Raw genomic sequence first — 20,214 nt, 5'->3', positions numbered from 1 at the left:
CCTCACCTTGCTACCACACCAAATACTGATAAATCTCCAATTAAATCTCCAATGTTGCTCCAATTAAGAATTTTAAAAAATGGTACCATGGTATAATGAACACTAAACTTGTAGTCATGGAAGGAGAGCCTCGTTAACTATAAAAGGCCACTTGTTATAACTCAAACAGCTAATCTCTTTACCCTAATAGAAAATAACATACATAATCCTAGATTTTTATTTATTACAATTGCACAACTAGGATTAAAACTGACAGATACTTTGACTCCTATTGAAGTGCGAGAACTAACATTTCTGATTTCACACTCAAAATCTTCCATCTGCTTACTATAAGCACTGCCCACACATTTTCTTAAAGACATTCTATGTGTACTCATCAAACCTCTACTAAATATTATAAATTCCATCCTGAACATTGGCTATATAGCTAAATCATTCAAATTAATAGTCAATAAACCACTCACCAAGAAAGCTATCTTTGATTCATGTCATTTGTTAAACTATAGGCCGATCTCAAACCTTCTTTTTATTTCTAAAACCTTAGAAGAAGCTGTAGCTCAGCAGCTAATCTCATACCTGCATCAGAACCAGATACATGAAGTCTTTCAGTCTGGGTTTAGGCCTCATCATAGTACAGATGCAGTGCCGACTAAAGTACTTAATGACCTGTTGTTGGCTTCTGACCAGGGTTGTGTCTCTTTACTTATATTGCTTGATCTCAGTGCACCATTTGACACCATACATCACAACATGGTACTGGATAGACTTTAAAATGTTGCTGGGATTAGGGGAGCAGCCCTTTCCTGGTTTAAATCTTATTTAGCTGATTGTTACCAGTTTGTGAACACAAAATGAGACTTTGCAGCCTACACCAAGGTTAGTTTTGGTGTCCCATAAGGACCTACCCTACTGCCCTGTCACGGTATGGCCCCTCTCCCCAAAGTCTTCCTGCGTGTGTGCGCGTGTGCATGTATGTGTGTTCATCTGTATGACCATGCCCTCCTTGTGTTTCACACCTGCTCCTTATTGTGTGTCGTTAGTGTGTGTATGTATATAAGTCCTGTGTCTACGTATAGGTGTGTCGATGTTTCAACCAAGTTAGTTCACTAACCACATAATCGTCTTTGTGTCAAATAAAACGTTTGTTGTGTTAGACACGGCTCGTCTCCGCATCCTGCTTTGCCTCCGCACATCACAGGCCCCTGCTTTTTTTAAAAATATATTTTACCTCTAGGTGAAATTATTCATAAATACTGCTAGTTTCTACTGCTATGCTGATGAGACAAACCAGAGGCTGTCTCACTAAACCAGGGGTAACTGTCAGTTCAATATGATCTTTATCAATATGATCAATATCATCTTTTACCCAAACTGCAGAAGTGACCAGTCATTTCTGTCTCCAAACTGGCAAAAAGGCATTCTTGCACCATTTATACTGATTCAGTTTATTCCTACAATGTATGCCAAACTTATGTTGTCATATGGCATCAAGAAGTTTCCGTACTGCTGATGATAGGCCTGTTGAACGAAATTAAAGAACTACTATCAGCCATTTGTGAACCTGCGCAGCTAGCAATAGTGACATTTGCAGCTCACAAACTTGAAACTGACTTCACCATCATGCAGGGAAAAGGGAGTAAGCAAAGATGAATTTGCAACAGAAATTCAATGAAAGTAACAAAATGAAACCGAACATAAAAGTGCAGAAAAAAAAGAAGGCCACCATAATGACAATGACTGACAGTCACAAAACACAAATTGCTTAGAATGGGACAACACAAATAATATAACACAGAAGTGGTATGGTGAATGGGGCAACACACATAACACCTGAGTGGGATGTGGCAACAAATCAAAAAAAAGGATGTGTGTAACATGAGACCAAGCATAAACAAAGCAACCATAGGCTTATGGAGGCTATCAGCTGGGATGCTACCATTACAACCCCAAGGGGTAATAATGCAGCAGATCAAGCAGCTGAGGTGGCTCCAAAACATGGACAGATTTTAGAAATAATTTAAAAAAGTGAAAATTAAACCCATTCACCTTCTTCTTATTGTCCATCTAAGAACTGATCGATCCACAGAAAGCAGTCAGCCCTGAAGAAAGATCTCTGTGGTTGCAAAGGGGGTGGCCTTCAACAAACAATCAAGCCTATTTCAAAGTACTTTGACGGGGAAAGCAGTAGTGCTTGTACAACTATTGCCTTTTTATGTGTAGAATGGCTGAAGGGGTATCCTACAGGGGGAACATGGGTTCTCACACTAATTGCAACCCACAATTGATTATTCTATCACTAATTGCAATATTTACAGAAAGCACAATGTGCATAAGACATTTCAGCCCCAAATAAGCCATATTCCAAGCCCATTAGGCTCATTTGAACATGTCTACATGGACGTTATTGATGTGATGGAAAAAGGAGGGGAAAATATACTGTCTTGTTGTGGTAGACCAGTTCACTAGATGGCTAGAAGTCTTTCCATCCAATTACAATGATGTCACTAAATGTATAGCAAGGGAGATTATACTGAGATTTAAAATATAGTCATCTTGGACAATGGCAGCCATTTTGTAAGTAATGTGATTAGCTCTCTGACAAAACAACTATTTATCAAGCACAAGCTCTTCTATTACCCAGGACAGCAGTTGAAACAACTGGAGACTGAGTTGTCAAAATGCAAAATACAAAGTGCACAAGAGGACAGTGACCCTACAAAGTAATCCTAGAAACAATTACAATGGTTAATGTCAAAGGACTGAACCTATGAGTTCACATCAACCACTGTAGTCTGGTAGTAATTTGAGCTGAGCAACTACAGGACACACCTTCTGTCTTAAGAGTGCTGCTTTATTAGAGCTGTTCTAACAGAATGAGGTAGAGCTTAATCACTGTAACACTGTATGAGTAAAAGTAGGTCTGAAGTAGGTGCTGAGGTCCATGGTTAATAACATTGCTTAAAGAATCACACAAAACATTCAACAAATTGCACACACAATACACTTACCAATAAAGTAGTTGTGTCCAAGTGAAAGGGACTGTTCTGGAATAACAAGGCCATCTGAGGTGTGCTGGAACCAAATAATGGTGCCATCCATTACAGAGCACTGCTCATAGCCCAGCTCCCCCACACGCCACACAACTGCAGCACCATTAACATTCACTACCAGCCTGAAGACACACAGATGTATGCAAGGAGAAAGAAAGTAAAAGGTGATAAGAGGGACATTACATATTACATGATTTGAGGGGACTAGGCCCTCCTATATGCCTGTTTTTAAACAAGAATGCTAAATAGTGGACAACATGAAACAAAATCTGCTGGGAAAGAAGAGGAAGGTGGTCAAAAATGTACACTACTTCACAATGCCTTCCCTTGACCGGTAAAATGCATTTCCTCCCAGATAGTGCAACCCTTATTGACATTAACAAAGCTAAATCAAAGTGGAAGATTGAGCTACTTGATGCTCATAGTGAGCACAGAGTCATATACTGAGAGCAGAGAGTCAAATATTAGTAGATTTGTGGAGAAACAGTCAAATATTATAAGGATGAAATTTCCAAAATTCTGTAAGCCTGTAACATTAGCTAGATAACTAAATCAGAAGGTTCTATGTTATATGTTCTTCCAACATTAACTGCTGTAAAGACAAATAGGTAAGATCAGTGATTTTCTTTCAAAAAACAGGATAGGGCACAGTTTAGATAAATAAATATTTTGATACACCACTGTGTTACACTGTTGAAAGACAAAAGACAGGGTACTGTGGCTCTGTCTCTCAGTTTAGAGTGCAGTTAGTTTAACGATACTTACTTTACAGCAGTTTCTTCAGCAATCTCCATGGAAACAGACATCATTCCAGCAGATTCCGTTCCTGCAATGCTTATGCATTCTGACCTCTCTGTGATCTGTGACATACACACAGAAACATGGATGAGCAAACAGATATGCTTGCATATAAACACATAAAGTTTGTCAGATTAGTATAGAATTAGACATAAATCACAAATTATAACCTCTCAGAGGCAAGACATGTTTTCAGCTGAATTGGCATATTCATGTGTGCACACACACACTTTGGACACCCATACCTTTTGATCATACCACTGTATCTCCACCAATCTCTGTCCAGGCTTTGGCTGCCATGGCTGCAGGGTGGGTGTTGCCAGGGTGGTGATGGGGACTGTGATTGGATGAGATGGTTGAGTAGCAGTGGCAGGAGTGGCTGGAGTAACATGTTCAGTGGAAGGACTTTCTTCCAGGTCCCAGGTAGACTTTATTAGGTCAAAAGTCAAAGTGGCATGGTCACACCTGACCCCTCCATATCCCTCCATGCATTCACACACAAAACCGTCACCCTTGATCTCCCGACTGCAGTTGCCATGGAGACAGGGGTCACTTGCACAGGGGTCAGCAAAAAACTGAAAGCAAACAAGAGGGCAAATTTATAAAGAGTACTATAGAAGCTTCCAGATTCTTCCTGAGACAGACCCCCTTCGCATTTGCTTGTTCACTGCTTTTCTCTAATTAAACAGACATTAAACCACATCCACATAACATATCCTCCATATTTGGGTTGATGTATTTTAAAAATTATTTTGTATTTAAAAATCATTTGAAATGTGCAAATATATAAACTGACTTACACTGTTCTCAACTGCTCTTGAAATTATTTAAATGAGCAGAAAATGAAAACATCAGTGATCCAGTGATTAGAGTTATCTTGTTGTGATGACTGCTTATAAAGTTTATTATTTAGTAATCACTATGGCAAGTGCAATCCAGTGATAAACAAACTGTACACAGTGTCCTAACAGATCAATAACAATTAAATAAACAAAGTCATGAACATGAACACAGCCCGCCTTTTTTTGAGTCTGTGGACTCAAAGCCATATCTCCAGATCATGCTCCTGCATGCTATACATATGTTATGTAGAATTTGTGAACTCATGAAGCTGCAGCATTGTTCTTGGCCTGTGAATAATTGCTGCAAAGTAATTAGATATGTTTTATAATGGATTTCACAAGTCCACATTGCAAACCCCATTACTATAAATGATGAAGTTTTATTTTTGTGCAGCTAATCTAATTATGCTACTTTAGCAGAAAGAGGACTTCTTACTGAATAGATCCTCACTCCCTATTTTCTTCTCACATACAGTATATTTATACTATACAATAATGTTTCTGATGTTTCTCACAGAATATGTTTATAAAAGAATGAAAAAGTATAAAGTGGCTTTCATTGTTTGAATAGCTTGATGTATAAATGAGATGTTTAGTGCAGAATGAGCTTTGCTTACACTTAATATGAATGCTCTTCAGATTGCTCAGATTGTCAGCTTATGCACTTGCATCCTACTCTTTATGGAGTTCACATTCAGTGTATACCTTTTTAGTATGACATGGATCAGATGACAAGTCATTTTAGATTCAGGCATCACAATCACACCCAGAATAATAAGCATAGTTCAGGCATCATAGGCCTCTTTAAAATTATAGAGCCGGATGTCTCAATAATGTAGGGATTTGCTGATTGGTTCTACATCAAAAGACAAGCCTCTTCTTATTGCTTCCTTTCTCATTGCCAGAGTTCAGTATGAGAATATGCCCTATGCTGTTTTGCACACATAAAAAGAAATACTAAAAACAGTCCAAACAACTCCAAATTATCTATCACATCAGACACACATCGCAACTAGAGCTGTTTAGTGACATAATTATTGTGAGAATCTGTTTCAAAAATTATGTCACTGTTTCAGCTGTGCATAAATTCAAACTAGTTATAGTTATAGCTAGTGTTTACTAAGTTTACTAAGTTCAGGTTTATGCATTACTAAATAAACATAGATTCCACCCACTGATTTCTAATAAAAAATTTAAAAAACTGCAACGCTGACACAATAGTAAACTATCTAGTGAAAAGTGAGGTCACCAGAAGTTGTACATTTTGGTATATTTTGCTACATTATGCATGTTTAACTTAAAGAAGCAGTATGTAAGATCAAAGAGGATCTTATATCAGAAATGGAATATAGTATACAAGGTTTAGGAGTGTATTTCTGGGAATTTTTGAGGTCAGACACTTGCATCTGATGCTTTTCATTGCGCTTGGTGATGTAATGCTTGGATGCAGCTGCTTGACCATGGATACACATTTCATGAAGCTCTCTACACACTGTTCTTGAGCTAATGTGAAGGCCACATGAAGTTTGGAGGTCTTTAGCGATTGACTCTGCAGAAAGTCGACGACCTCTGCACACTATGTGCCTCAGCATCTGCTGACCCTGCTCTGTCATTTTATGTGGCGTACCATTTCGTGGCTGAGTTGCTGTCATTCTCAAATGCTTCCACCTTGTTATTATACCACTGACAGTTGACTGAGGAATATTTAGTGAGGAAATTTCATGACTGCACAGGTGGCATCTTATCATGGTACCACGCTAGAATTCACTGAGCTCCTGAGAGTGACCCTTTCTTTCACAAATGTTTGTAGAAGCAGTTTGCATGCCTAGGTGCTTGCTTTTATACACCTGTGGCCATGGAAGTGATTGGAACACCTGAATTCAATGATTTTGAATGGGTGAGCGAATACGTTTGGCAATATAGTGTATGTTTTTATTAGTGTTTAATCACCCGTAACTATGAATCATTGTTTTTGGTATCTTAGAATGAGTCTTTCATTTCTGAGTGGGGAATGAGTCCACTTCCAACAGAGCCAACATGTTGCAATGCCATGTTTCTACATTAACCAAATTGAACCAAAAATGGATGTTAGCAAGAGGTGCATAATCCAAGTTTATTGTGAACTGACTTGCAGTGAAAAAAAAAAACAAGGAGGAAAAAAAACCATTTGTTGTTGATGTTGTACAAAGCCTCCTCTGGGATTCCCCTCAGGGGGGTTTCTGGATAGTGGGAAACTAACCCCGACCTTTTTAGCAACAAACCCAGATCTGTTTATAGAAAGTTGGGGTTTTCCATTACAAAAATTCAGCTTGGAATAGCTTTAGGTTAGTTGCTAGGTCAACAGATCTTGTGAAGCTAACCTGCTATCTAGCAGATTTACTAGACATAAACCAGAGTTACTCATCAGAACACAACACTGGAGTAGGAACATTTCACATGATTACAGGATTGTGGATTCGCCCTCAGTTTAACTACAAATTGTATGTATTCTGCTTTTTGAATTTTTTTTTACTACTTTAAGCTTTCTTTTAACAGAAATGATGCACAGAAATTTTGCCACGATCATGACTTTGCAGTCTTTAACATTTGTTAAACTGAATATTTGTTTGATAAAAACTTTGTCAAATGACAAGCTTTGTGATAGTTGATATTTACACACTGAATACATACAGCCTATTGATTATTTAATATGTATATTTAAAGTTTCCATGTTTGAAATATAGTGTTCTATAAAAAGCAAAATTAAGATTATTGTCTGAGACAACAAGAGTACAAGAGTTCCCCAGGGCCCTGTCAGGTTCTCCCATTGCCAAAACATTTCCCTTTGCCTGTGCCATCTCATATAATATCATAGACTATTCTGAGCAATTAATTCCAGAAGTCTTTTTAAATGGCTCTATGATGTAAGATAACTCTCCTCCACTGAAGATTTAATCTACTGAATCTGTTCGGAGACTTAAGCAGCACTTTAGGAGAACAGACCCAAGAGAGACTAAGAAGGATAATGAGTACATATAGACAATTTAGCTCTTGTTTAGCTGTTAACAAGTGCCTTGGTTCCTCTCAAGGTTTTCTTCTTTTGCTGTCAAGGAGCAAGGATTGTTTTCCTTGCAATATATATATATATATATATATATATATATATATATATATATATATATATATATATATATATTTATTTTATATTTTTTTTTCTTTCTTTCTTCCGAGGGAGTTTGAGAGTCCTGCATAATATCTTAGTAGTAGTTCCCAAGACTACACTCTTCTAGACTGAGGTCTTGGATGTTGTTTCTGGGATCTGTTGGAGCGTTCCATTTTGGGGGTTACAGCCCCTAGTGCTTCGATTACCATGTGAACCACAGTTGCCTTCACCCTTCACATCTTTTCTACCTCTTGCTTCAGCTCTTGGTATTTCTTAAGTTTTTCGTGTTCCTTTTTCCTGATAGCCACATCTATCACTACAGCCCTCTTCTGCTGTTTTTCTATCACTATGGCCCTCTTCTGCTTTATGTCAAGTTGGTTAGGCAACAAGAGTCTGTCAGTATCTGGAAGTCCCACAGGATCTTAGCATGGTCATTTTCCATGACCTTTGGGGTATATCCCACATAGATCTATATCTCTCACCTTGGAACTTCCAGGTTATAGTCAGCACAGATGTTTCTGCACACTATGCCAGCTGCTTGGTTATGGTGTTCTATATATGCCCTGCTTACTAGCATCTTGCATCTTACTGTTATGTGAGGAATTGTCTCAGGGGCATCAATGCACAGCTTACATCTGGGGTCCTGCCTGGTGTGGTAGCACAGGATCCTATGATGCGGTGATTAGTGCCTATGTGCTGTCTTTCAAGCCAGCCTTTTCCAGCCACTGGTAGGATTTCTCCATATCAGCCACTTCTGCCGGTGGTACATACCATGCAGGGTTTTTTCCTGCCATGATGGTCCCTGCTCCTCCTCATTTCCTCTTCTGCTGTCTGAGGTACTCACTAAGCAATTTATTACTTGGGGACATTATCCTAGTGTATTTCTGGCTCTTGGTTTTTTTCATGCTGGATAGTGGCTTTGATGCTCCCTAATCCTTGGCCCCCTTCCTTCCACTTAGTGTACAATCTCAGATTACTGGTTTTGGGATGAAACCCTCCATGCATTGTGAGGAGTTTCCTTGTCTTGATGTCAGTGGCTTCTATCTCCTCCTTAGGCCATCTTATTATTCCCATGCGGTACCTGATGACTGGCAAGGCATAGTTGTTCATAGCTCTGATCTTGTTTCTCCCATTCAACTGACTTCACAGAACATGCCTCACTCTTTGTAGGTATTTGGCTGTAGCTGTTTTCCTTTTGGCCGCTTTGTGATTCCCACTTGCATGTGGGATTCCAAGGTACTTGTAGCTGCCCTCAACATCTGTTATATTAATCAAATAAAATGTATTTATGTAGCGCATTTTACAACAGATGTTGTCAGAAAGCAGCTTTAGAGATGTCAGAGTCCAAGTTCCCAGTGAGCAAGCCAAGTGTCAAGGAAAAAGTCCTTAGAGCATGAGGAAGAAACCTTGAGAGGAACCAAGACTCAAAGTGGGGCCCATTCTCCACTGGTCATCAACTCTACAAAATTTGGGTTCTTTGTTTGATTTTCAGACATTCCCTGGAGGATGCCTCAATAATGCTTGTTAACATTGACCTACAATAAAGAACAGGATCAGCTATTCTCTTCAACTAGTTCTCAAGTCTACATTTTTATTCTTGAGTGAAACAGAAATTATTATGACAGCACATAGAGGAATTTATGAACAACACCATCTTCACACCACTTGAAATTAAATTTCCCATCTTATATCAGACAAGATCTAAGAAACAGTGACAACTATCAGACAGCATCCCAAAGGTACTAATAAAGAAGTACTCTCTCTGCAGTTAGAGTTTACATGAGATGTACTGTGTAACAATGAGTGGTTTGGTGGTGGATGCATTCGCAGAAAAGAGCGAAACACAAAATGACAAAAAGAGGAAGTAGGCTACATAGAGGAACACAACTTACATGAGCAGAGGAAAATACTTACAGAAGTTTGCACTGACAAATATGAACACCGAACACTACAGCGACATGGAGTCACAATAACTAGCAACAAGACTGCACAAACACAGGGATTAGACAGTATGTCATGATTGGTCTAATGAGGGCTAACAAGGAACATGTGATACAAATGGAGGGAATGGATCTCAAACGAGAGGTGGAATATCAAGGAAACAAAGCAAAACAGACATGAGACAGGGTAACCATGACAACAAAGATGTTAGGGAGTGGCCAATCATGACATACTGTCTGAATTATGCAATTATGTTACAACATATTAGTCATCTCGAACACTGGGTTTCTGGTCTGACAAATTCTTCTGAACAGATTTTGATGGTTCTTGCCAGGGCAGTGCAAGGCAAGTTTATTTATATAGCACTTTTCATGCACAGTAGCAATTCGAAGTTGTTCATATAAAATGTGTAAATAACAAGTAAATTAACAATAACAAACCAAGGAGTATGTGGAGCAGAGCTCTAGTTTGGTTTTGATAAGGAAACATGATTTCTTCTGTCTTGTAGGCTACAAGCACCAGGCCACATGCATACTGCCACTAAAACTAACTGTAGTCTGTTACATGAACCCAAGAAAAAGATTCTACAAATATGTGCTGGAAGATCCTGTATAATAATTGTAATGCCATGTATAATACCTTCTAGATAAATACATTGCAATGAATATAAGCTGCTAGATTCCAATGTTACAGGCATGTATTTTATAGCAACAAAAATTCCTGCTTATTCTCCCCTCTGTGTTGCTCAGTGACAAATCTCATTATCTCCCAGATTAAGTGATAATTCATTATTACAGGAAAAAGAGTAGAGTACAAGGAAAATGTTTGTCTAGACTAACTACTCCACATACATCTATAACATAATACCAGGATATACACTGGAAATTAACATTGCTATCAACTTGAAGACTAAATTAGTCTATTCTACAGTCCAGAACACATACACCTAAAATTAACTAGCCAACATCAAACAAACATGTTTTTGGGTTGTTGTCCATCACATACATAAGATGACATGCAAAATCTCTAGACTGCTGGCTTAACAGTTGTTTTCTCTGGAAGTCATTGATTAAGATATGTTGGTATTTTCAAATGATGTTAAGTCTTTTATTTTGGATTCATGTTTGTTCATTTGCACTAGTGTTTGATGGAAGATGTCAAATAATTCTAGGCTGGTGTGTCCTGGGAATTTAAATGTTCACTAGTACCCTATGGCTGGTAAGATCTATTATATATATATATATATAGATATATGCACTTCCTCCCTCAAGTCTGTAGCCTACTGCAATGCTTCATTTACCTGGTGAAATGTTAGTGTGTCCTTACATTTGGTAAATTTGCAAGACCGATGGGATTCCGAATTCATAATATTAAGTAATATTTCATTATGTATTGTGTTGTGACATTTGTGAAAAATTGTCTTATTTGTGAAGCAGGCTGTTGTATTTTTCATCTTTTCCTAAGTGTAGCTATTATTATAGTTTAGGCCAGAGAGGCTACATGTCTGCAGCTACACTGGTAGAACATACAGCTGACCTCATATTCAGTAGCTGTGTGTGTGTGTGTACATGCCCATGACATCCTTTGTTTTCTAGGGGATAGTTGTTTTTGGTCGCTTATCAATCAGTCATTTTTAATTTAATATAGTTTAGATCCTTTAAACTTGTGATTGATACTCATGTAATAGGATGTGAGAGTCTTCTTCCACTTTTTGTGCAGTGGTCATTACATAGCAACCACACAACTCAATATCTCTGAGTCTCTTTTTTAGATGGAAGAAACACACACAGCGAATAGGTCATATGGTGCTGGTTTAGCAGGACTAAATGCAGAGACAAATTGTCAACTGGAAGATTCAGAAAGTGAAAGAGTGATCTGGTTCATATTCATGGCATTTTATTCTTTCTGTTCTCTCTCTCTCTCTCACACACACACACACACACACACACACACAAATATGATATTAATATATGCAGCAGAAGTGATTTCTCTTGGTTTGAAATCAGTAGTTTCCCTATAACCTTGCTTATAAAGAATTAGTCACATGGTTCATATCAATTCATGAAGTTTCACATAGATTTTATTTTGGAGTGCTTTCTCTTCTTTGTCTCTTTTTCTCCACTGTACTATATAGGGAGAAGGCATGCCATATATCACCAAACTAAATCAAATCACTCTGTACTCACATGAGCTATAAGCAACCCTTCATTTATACTCAATGTGTAAGAGGTCTATTTGTGTGTAAAGTAAGGGAGATTTTGAGCAACTCAAATTAAAGTCTGATATTTTAACCTATTATAACTGGTTTTCTAATCTTAATCAGTTTTATATGCACGGCATGTTACACAAAAAAAATTGTCTTAGGGTGCACATGTATGTAACAACTTGAGTTCCGCAGGGCGAGGAGCAGGACACACAGGCTCCTTCTATGAAGACAGACATTTATTAGACAAACAGGAATAACTAACACAGTGGCACTTACATGAAACAGGCAAGGTGAACACGGGCAATGTTGAACACAGCTTACAAACATAATGTGCAACACGAACGTGAACATGATCAAAGGCCGACAACAATGTGCACTCCCATAGCGGTTTAAATACACACAGACGTTATACAATAAACCTTGTGCAGGTGTGTACAAACATGGGTGTGGTTACAAACGAGTCAATGACTCCCTTTGCACGTGGAGGTCCGTACCACGTGAACAGTGGGAAGGGAAGCATTCTGTGACAGAACAGGCCCCCCCCAAGGTGCGCGGCTCCCAACGCGTCCTTCCTGGGACTGCGAACCACAGGCCCATCCAATGCTCATGGCCTGTACTCAGAAAAGGGAGAACACAGGCTACTACAGCACTAGCCAGGGACCTAGCCGACTCCACCAGACCAGAGGCGTGGCCACGACGTTCAGTGGCAGTTCCAGACATGGCATTCAGCAGCGGGTCCGGAAGTGCAGCCATGATGTTCAGCAGCGGCTCCAGAGGCGCAGTCATGATGTTCAGCTGCAGCTCCTTCCTCGGAGGGACCCAGCCTAGACACACAAAATATCGCACCCACATGCACCGTGGGTGCACACAACAAGTAGATGCGCCTATAGACAAACAAAAAAGTGCATAGATGCAGCGTCCACTGCAAGGGCAGGCATTGGAGGTGTGTCCTTGGCCCTATAGGACACACAGAGGGGCACGTCCATCCTGGATCTGGATGTGCTGCCACAGAATACGGCCCACCTGTCACCAGCCGCCAAGGGAGAACCCCTGAGGCAGTCCTCTTCCAGGGCTTTGGGCGGAACCATCCAGTGCTCATGGCCTGTACTCGGAAGAGGGAGAACACAAGCTACTACAGCATTAGCCAGAGACCTAGCTGACTCCACCAGACCACCTCCTGGCTCGGTAGCCCTAGCCCCCAAAAAGTTCCAGGGGGCGTTCCCCTCCTTGGCTGAAGTGGGCCCTCCTCTTTTCCTCTGTCATGGCTGTGAGTGGAGCTCTCCCCAGCATCCAGGGATCCAGGCAGTGGCTTGGGATGTCCGCAACAGAAACCCTCAGGAAATGTCGTAGTCTTAAGCTGCACTAGGAGTCCAGGAGACTGATATATGTTTTCCCAGCCTTACCTACTGTCTCCAGTATATCAGGAAACCTTATCCACTGATAGGGGGTGAAATTTACCTTTTTTGACTTGCAGAAGTTCTGGGACAATGGTGTAAAAAGACATCCGCAAACATAACTCTTGTATAAGTGAACTCTGACTGACAAAGTGCAGGGCCATCAGTAGCTTTCTGTATGCAAGACGTTTTCAATTAGCTTTTTAGGGTAATTAGGACAAAGGAACCAAGGCCTTTATGGGACAAAACATTTAAAAAACTGGCACTTAGACCTGTAGGCCTTGTCTTTATGGAGACTGGTATGAAAATGGAAGACTTGAAGCATGTACAGAACAGAGGTAAAAATATCTGTTGAATATGGTCACATTTCTATACAAAGATTTTTACAAAAATTTCTTTAGTGCTTAAAAATGTTTGTCAAAATAAACATTGGAAATGTAAATTAATAGTAAAATTCTGGCTTAAAACATTACAAACATAGCTGAAGCAATTTTTGTTAAAAATCACTGGTCTTTCTCACATTCTAGCTGTTCAGTTCATTCCTACAGATAGTAAGATAAGAGTGTGGTGACTGTCACAGACACAGGGTGGGAGAGAGGCGATGACCAAAAATGATTCTTAGGTTGCAGGCTGGAGATTGTACAGTTATTATACTGGTTATCATCTGTCAATGAGGTTTTTTTCTCACTCTCACTCTTTTACTCTGTGAGCTCATAGAGACCTTTTTAAACTGTTGCTGGTCATTACCAACAACTTGTTTTTTTTCATTTTTATAAATATTTCATCTTTATGCTTTAATCCTTTATGATGACTTTGCAGAATATTTTTCCCTACTTCTGAATTCTCTTCCTTTATTCTGACAAAACAGAAGTGCCTTTATGAGGCCCACAGGCAAACAGTATTAAGCTTTCAGATGTGATAAACTTTTATGGTCTCCCAATTATACCATGTTTAACAGTTAATGATCTTGCTGTAATTATGGATCTCAGTCTCTCATTCAAAGCTCATGCAAATAATACTTCTAGGACAGCCCTTTTCTAGCTCAGGAACATTGCAAAGATTAGAAATATACAATCAGTAAATGCTAGTCTATACAGAAATGCATGTCCATGCTTTTGTCACTTTCACACTGGACTACTGAAAGGCCTTACTATCTGGCTGTATCACTAATGCATAACCAAGGTTCAGGTAGGTCAAAATGCAGCAGCCAGAGTTCTTAACAGAAGTCAAATGTTTGACTGTATTACTTATATCTTAGCTACACTGCATTGGCTCCCAGTGGTCTTGCCCACTCACCTCCAAAATTTTGGTTTATTATGATCTATTAAATTATTCGCAAACTATGGAATAAACCTTCCAGTTAAGGTCCGACTCAGACACAATCTCAGTAAGGTTAGGCTGAAAACCTGTTTTGTCCAAAACCAAAAATTTGTTTTATTTAGGCTATGGCTCTTCCCACCTACCCACCCACTTATACACTTCATTTGTAAAGCTGTCTTGTGACAATGGCTGTTGTAAAAAGTATCATATAAATATTTTTGACATATGCTGCCACATTTGTTATTTCAGCAGACTAAATGAATCCACCTTCTCAAATGATAATATGTTTAAGGTGTTGTAAATTAAGCCCCATTATTCTTATTTGCTTGCTTTTCTCTGTGCATGTGTGTCGTCTAAAACTTAGATTGTAGCTTTGTTAAAGTACTATTAATATTAATTTATTTTCTATTTATATTGCTGCATATTTTCATAATATTAGTTTGGTATGGTTGAGAGGTTCATCTACTATTATTATTATAATTATTATTATTATACCTTTTATGATATACCTCAAGCTATGAAAACAATGGATATATAAAGACATGTGAAATTAGAACACCTAAATGATCATTTTCATGACAATTTGTTTGAATCCTGTTTGTTAATGTTCATTGGCTCTAAAAATCAAAAAGAACCTAATGATTAGTATCTTTAATAACAAGAATGACTGTCTGAACTTTTTGATTTGTTTATATTCGATTCAATTTAGTTTTTATCTTCTGAATATTTTTATGGAAGTAGGGGCAGAGAAATGTCTAAATTATAAATCTAAATCTGAGGTAAAAATATCTGTTGAATATGGTCATATTTCCACACAAAGATTTTTGGAAATGGAAATGTATATTAAAATTCTGGCTTAAAACATTACAAACATAGCTGAAGCAATTTTTGTTAAAAATCACTGGTCTTTCTCATATTCTAGCATCTGTTCAGTTCATTGCTGCAGACAGTAAGATGAGAGAGTGGTGAAGGTCACAGACACAAGGTGGGGGAGAGGCGGTGACAAAAATTATTCTTAGGTTGCAGGCTGGAGATTGTACAGTTATTATACTGGTTACTCTCTGTCAATGAGATTTTTTCCTCACGCTCACTCTTTTACTCTGTGAGCTCATAGAGGTTGTGAGCTAAATCATTTGCATCCAAAGTGCAAATGATACAATAGAGTTGGACTGAGACTATACTTAATATAGACTATATACTATTTTAATGTTATACTTTATATATAATGTGTAATATACAATGTAATATTATTTTTAAATGTATGATGTATAATGAGCGCAAAATTATCTACAAATATAATTTTCATAATTTTTCATCTCAGTCTTATCCACACAACACAATGCAATATTATTTGGGAATGTATAATGTATAACGAATGCAAAATGAACTACAATGTGTGTGTGTGTGTATATATATATATATATATATATATATATATATATATATATATAATGAAAAATTCCTAAACTTGTCCCTGGCTCATCTCAGTCTCATCCACACCTAGACTTTACTACAAATCTTGAATTGGATTCATTATGTCCATCTTGATTACATACAGTAGCTTTTGAAAAACACAATAATATCATAGTTAAAATGTTTTTGTGTTGTGCTGGGTAACGCACTTTGAAAAATACAATAATATCATAGTTAAAATGTTTTTGCGGTGTGCTGGGTACTGATTGGTTATTATATTCTGTTTAAAAATGTAAATAATGAAAAATTACCAAATACAGAAAGATAATCAGGCTAATGTATAATTATTTGGGGTTTATGTCACACCAGAGAATTAATTAATACACATGGACAGACCACAGAAACATATGCAAGGACACACAAATGCATATATATACACATTTAGAGGACAAAGTGATAGGTTCATTAACACTGTCAATGACCAGAGGGATAAGTAAATGAGAAGAGTAGATTGGACCTCAGCAACAGATTAGATTATAAACATAGTTTACTGCATAAATCATACTCCCAAATTGTAAGACAAAATGCACCAAAGGCAGAGAGAACCACAAGAAAACACTGAGAACACAATGCCCCAAGTAAATATTGGTTCAAAATTGTTCCAATAATTTGATGGGCTTTTATACTAAAGCTATGCCCAGAAATATCCCAACATAAAAGATGTCTTTACTATAGATTGGCCATGTAGATGGAATTTATGAAGCTTTATAAAATGGTGAAAAATAGTTGGAGGTTTTACTGTTTTATTTCTGAGCATGCCTTGAGTGCAAGGGTCAAAATTATGCCCTCAATATGAATGAAATATATTTACAACATGAAAGATATTTACAGTTAAAATACACTAACAAATGCTGCAGGAAATATCACTCAGCATTCTTCCATAAGGCTCCAAATTAAAAGTATAATACCTCACTATATATATGCTTCCCTACTAGTTTTGTACTAATATTTATATTGCTCCTACAGGAATTCAGGACTCACTTTTTAGACATAGCACAGGATAATTATTACAAATATCCCTAGGAAGGGACTTGTTACATATAAGTATGAATCATATCACTTGTTACTTATATAATGGTGAAGCGCACACCTTATACACAACTGTGACAATGATTTCACCCTTTTACACATATATTTGTAGTTTAGAGTTTTTTGTTTTATTTATTTATATATTTTTACAGTTGTTATAACTGCTCAGCACATTTTGGAGTCTACATTCAGAAACTTGCATGCTGAGTCTAGTTGAGTGAAATATAACTATATCAACATACAATTTAAAGTTTGTGAAATGTTACTTTATGTGATAAATGCATAAAGCACAAAGGCTAAGCAGAATTTTTCATGCCATGAAAGGTAAAGTCTAATCAGGTTCAAAGCCCACACTTCAACACATATACACTTCAACAGGAGGGAGGTCAACATGCAGGGGAAAGGCAAAAGATGTAGGGAGATAAAGAGGAAACGGATATGACAAAATGGCTACCACAGCAGGGTCCCTGAATCGCATTGTAGAATGTTCCTTCCATTTTTTTCTGTAGCAAAAAGGAAGTGATTGACAGCTCAAGGCACCCTGTGGATCAACCAAATGCTACCAACACCTCAAGCAGGCAAAACCCAGATTTTTTTAGACTCACATAATGGATTGCTATGGCAACACCTCCTGACTATGACACATACAAAAACACACACACACACACACTCTCCTGATAATGAAGCATACAAATGCTCACGTACATGCACACATCAACACATGGTCAGACTAGAAAAATTAAAATACATTTTTTTGGCCAGGACTCACTTCACAATAGCATTTCTTATTGCAGCACTACTTCAGAGAGAACAGAAAGGCAGCAGGGGAAAGAGCAGGTGTGTCATGGGGTTTATTCCTGTAGGAGCATTGGTTATGTATTACTACCAGACTTTAATGTTCTTAAATGACTAACCACATCCTATATCATACCAAAGAATCATCAGAACCTTAATGATTAGTGTAAATGTAGTGTATATATTGTAAATTTAAGAGCAGTTTCTCCAGTTTTTATGCACTGTGACCAAACAATAAACACTCATTCTACTTGTTTCAACTCAATCTGCTTTTTTTCATGCTTCAAAGAACTACACACAATTCTCAACGTGTAGCCACAATAGCCATTGGAAGATCTGCTAATAAATGAATCATTTGGATTACTCAAAGGGTTAATGAACTCCATCTTAGGGGTCATGGCCCCTTGTCTACAAACATTCTTTAGTTCTTCAATATAAAAAGGTTACAATTATTTAATACAAAAATGTGACTTTATGGAAAGAGGCAAAGCCATGCTTACTGATAATGTCATTAACAATAGCATGAGTGTGCAGGAAGCAGGTTGGACAGTCTAACCAGTCCAAGTTGCCTCACTGTAGCACAAGCATCATACCTTTTCTGACTAAATTTTTAGAGGTTGTTCTGTAGTTTGTACTACACATTGCATATCTAAGTTGGTTAAAATATAAACTTTATGTAAAACAGAAAAACATTTATATAGTGCATCTGCCCATATTATATATAATTTAGAAGTCCTTATCATTATGTTTGCCATACGCAGGATATTGTGCTTTTCGGGATTGCTGTCGATCACCACTTGCTGACACAGTTAGTGTTAACCTTCCACATTCTCTCTCCTTTGGTCCCTGATATTGTTCTAATATCTTATACTCCTTCTTTTTGATGTTTCTATCACTTGGGCTTGCCACATCTATTAAAACTACTGTTATCTTCATCTACTTTCACTATGCCTGGTTGGGTCACTATTATTTATTTATATGGATCTGAAGATCTTTCTTTGTTAGCTTTGTCATCAAAGTGGATAACAATCCAGGTGCTGGGTTGTCTCACGGGCTCCTTTGTACAGTCTGTACCTTGGGTCTCGGCTGATGTGATATACTACTGCCACAACTGACCTTGTGCTTCTTACTTGTGCTTGTGCTGTCAGGTTAGTTTCTCTATGCCTATCTACAGTATTATTTTCTTTCCAGGCATTGGTTGGATTGCCTTATGTCAGTCACCTCTGATATCTGTTAGTGGTATATACTGTGAAAGTGCTTAGCTTGCAATGGAACCTCCTCTTTCCATGGTATTCAATAACTGCGATCTACTCATGGGTTTTTCATGCGTCATCCTAGACAGCTTAATTTACTTTCTGGGTATCTATTGACCAGACAAGCATGCATGTATGTAGCTTTCATCTTTATTATTAATATCAATAAGAATAATAATAATATTATTATTAATAATAATAATAATAATAATAATAATAATAATAATAGGTGGCTATTTAATACCTGTCTTACCATATGAAGGTATTTGGATATTACTATTATTCAGATTTTTGCCTCACGGTTCCTATGATTTTGGAATTCCCAGGTAATCAAGGCTATTCTCCAGATTTGTTATATGATTGCCATAGTAATTTAATTTAGCAAATTAACATAAGTCAACCATACTTCGTCCTAAATGACAGCTCACTGGTCACTGTATTTGGAACACCATACCAATATTAGGTCAGAGATAAAGTAGCTAGTGAATGTATATTTTGGCACATATTCTGCCAACATTATGTGTCTGCTAGTGACTGGTTGACAAGAGTAGCAAACCCTCACAAAACATTTAATTTATATATTAACAGTTATATGAAGTCAAATGCTTTGTAACATCAGGCATCAGACACCATGTTCAGGCATCTGTCACCAAGTTAGGTGTAACAAAGTTGCAATAAGTATTTATTGTGCCGCTTGTCCAAACCACTACAATTTGGGAGAACTTTGCCAAAAAAAAACCCCAAACATTTGGAAGTCAAAACTGGACAACTGCATATAGTCTAAAAACCAGAATGTCCAGGTGAAAACTCTGTGGGTAGTAACCCTAGCCTAGTATCCAAGAGCAGTCCTATTGTGATTGACCTTTTTCCATTTTGATGATTATTGTTAAAGCTCATGTCACTTAATGTTTTGGGATAGAGGGTAGTGCTCTGATTATGCAGAGATATTTAAAGGGAATTTCCTGTTCAGC

The 20,214-nt window shown here is 37.7% G+C and overlaps 1 protein-coding gene across 1 annotated transcript in view; it reads right to left on the bottom strand.

Annotated features, from left to right (window-relative positions):
* Positions 1-20,214, bottom strand: part of dner (delta/notch-like EGF repeat containing) — a 45,408-nt gene that overhangs the window by 21,933 nt on the left and 3,261 nt on the right. Inside the window, exons 2-4 of the mRNA XM_035525579.1 lie at positions 4,094-4,423; positions 3,816-3,910; positions 3,009-3,172 (exon numbers count right to left, since the gene is read on the bottom strand). Coding sequence (XP_035381472.1) covers positions 3,009-3,172; positions 3,816-3,910; positions 4,094-4,423 — 589 coding nt within the window. The remainder of the gene's footprint in view (positions 1-3,008; positions 3,173-3,815; positions 3,911-4,093; positions 4,424-20,214) is intronic.

Source organism: Electrophorus electricus, chromosome 4 (genome assembly GCF_013358815.1).
Source record: "Electrophorus electricus isolate fEleEle1 chromosome 4, fEleEle1.pri, whole genome shotgun sequence".
Taxonomy (NCBI): Eukaryota; Metazoa; Chordata; class Actinopteri; order Gymnotiformes; family Gymnotidae; genus Electrophorus; species Electrophorus electricus.
This window is presented reverse-complemented; position numbering and strand designations above follow the sequence as displayed.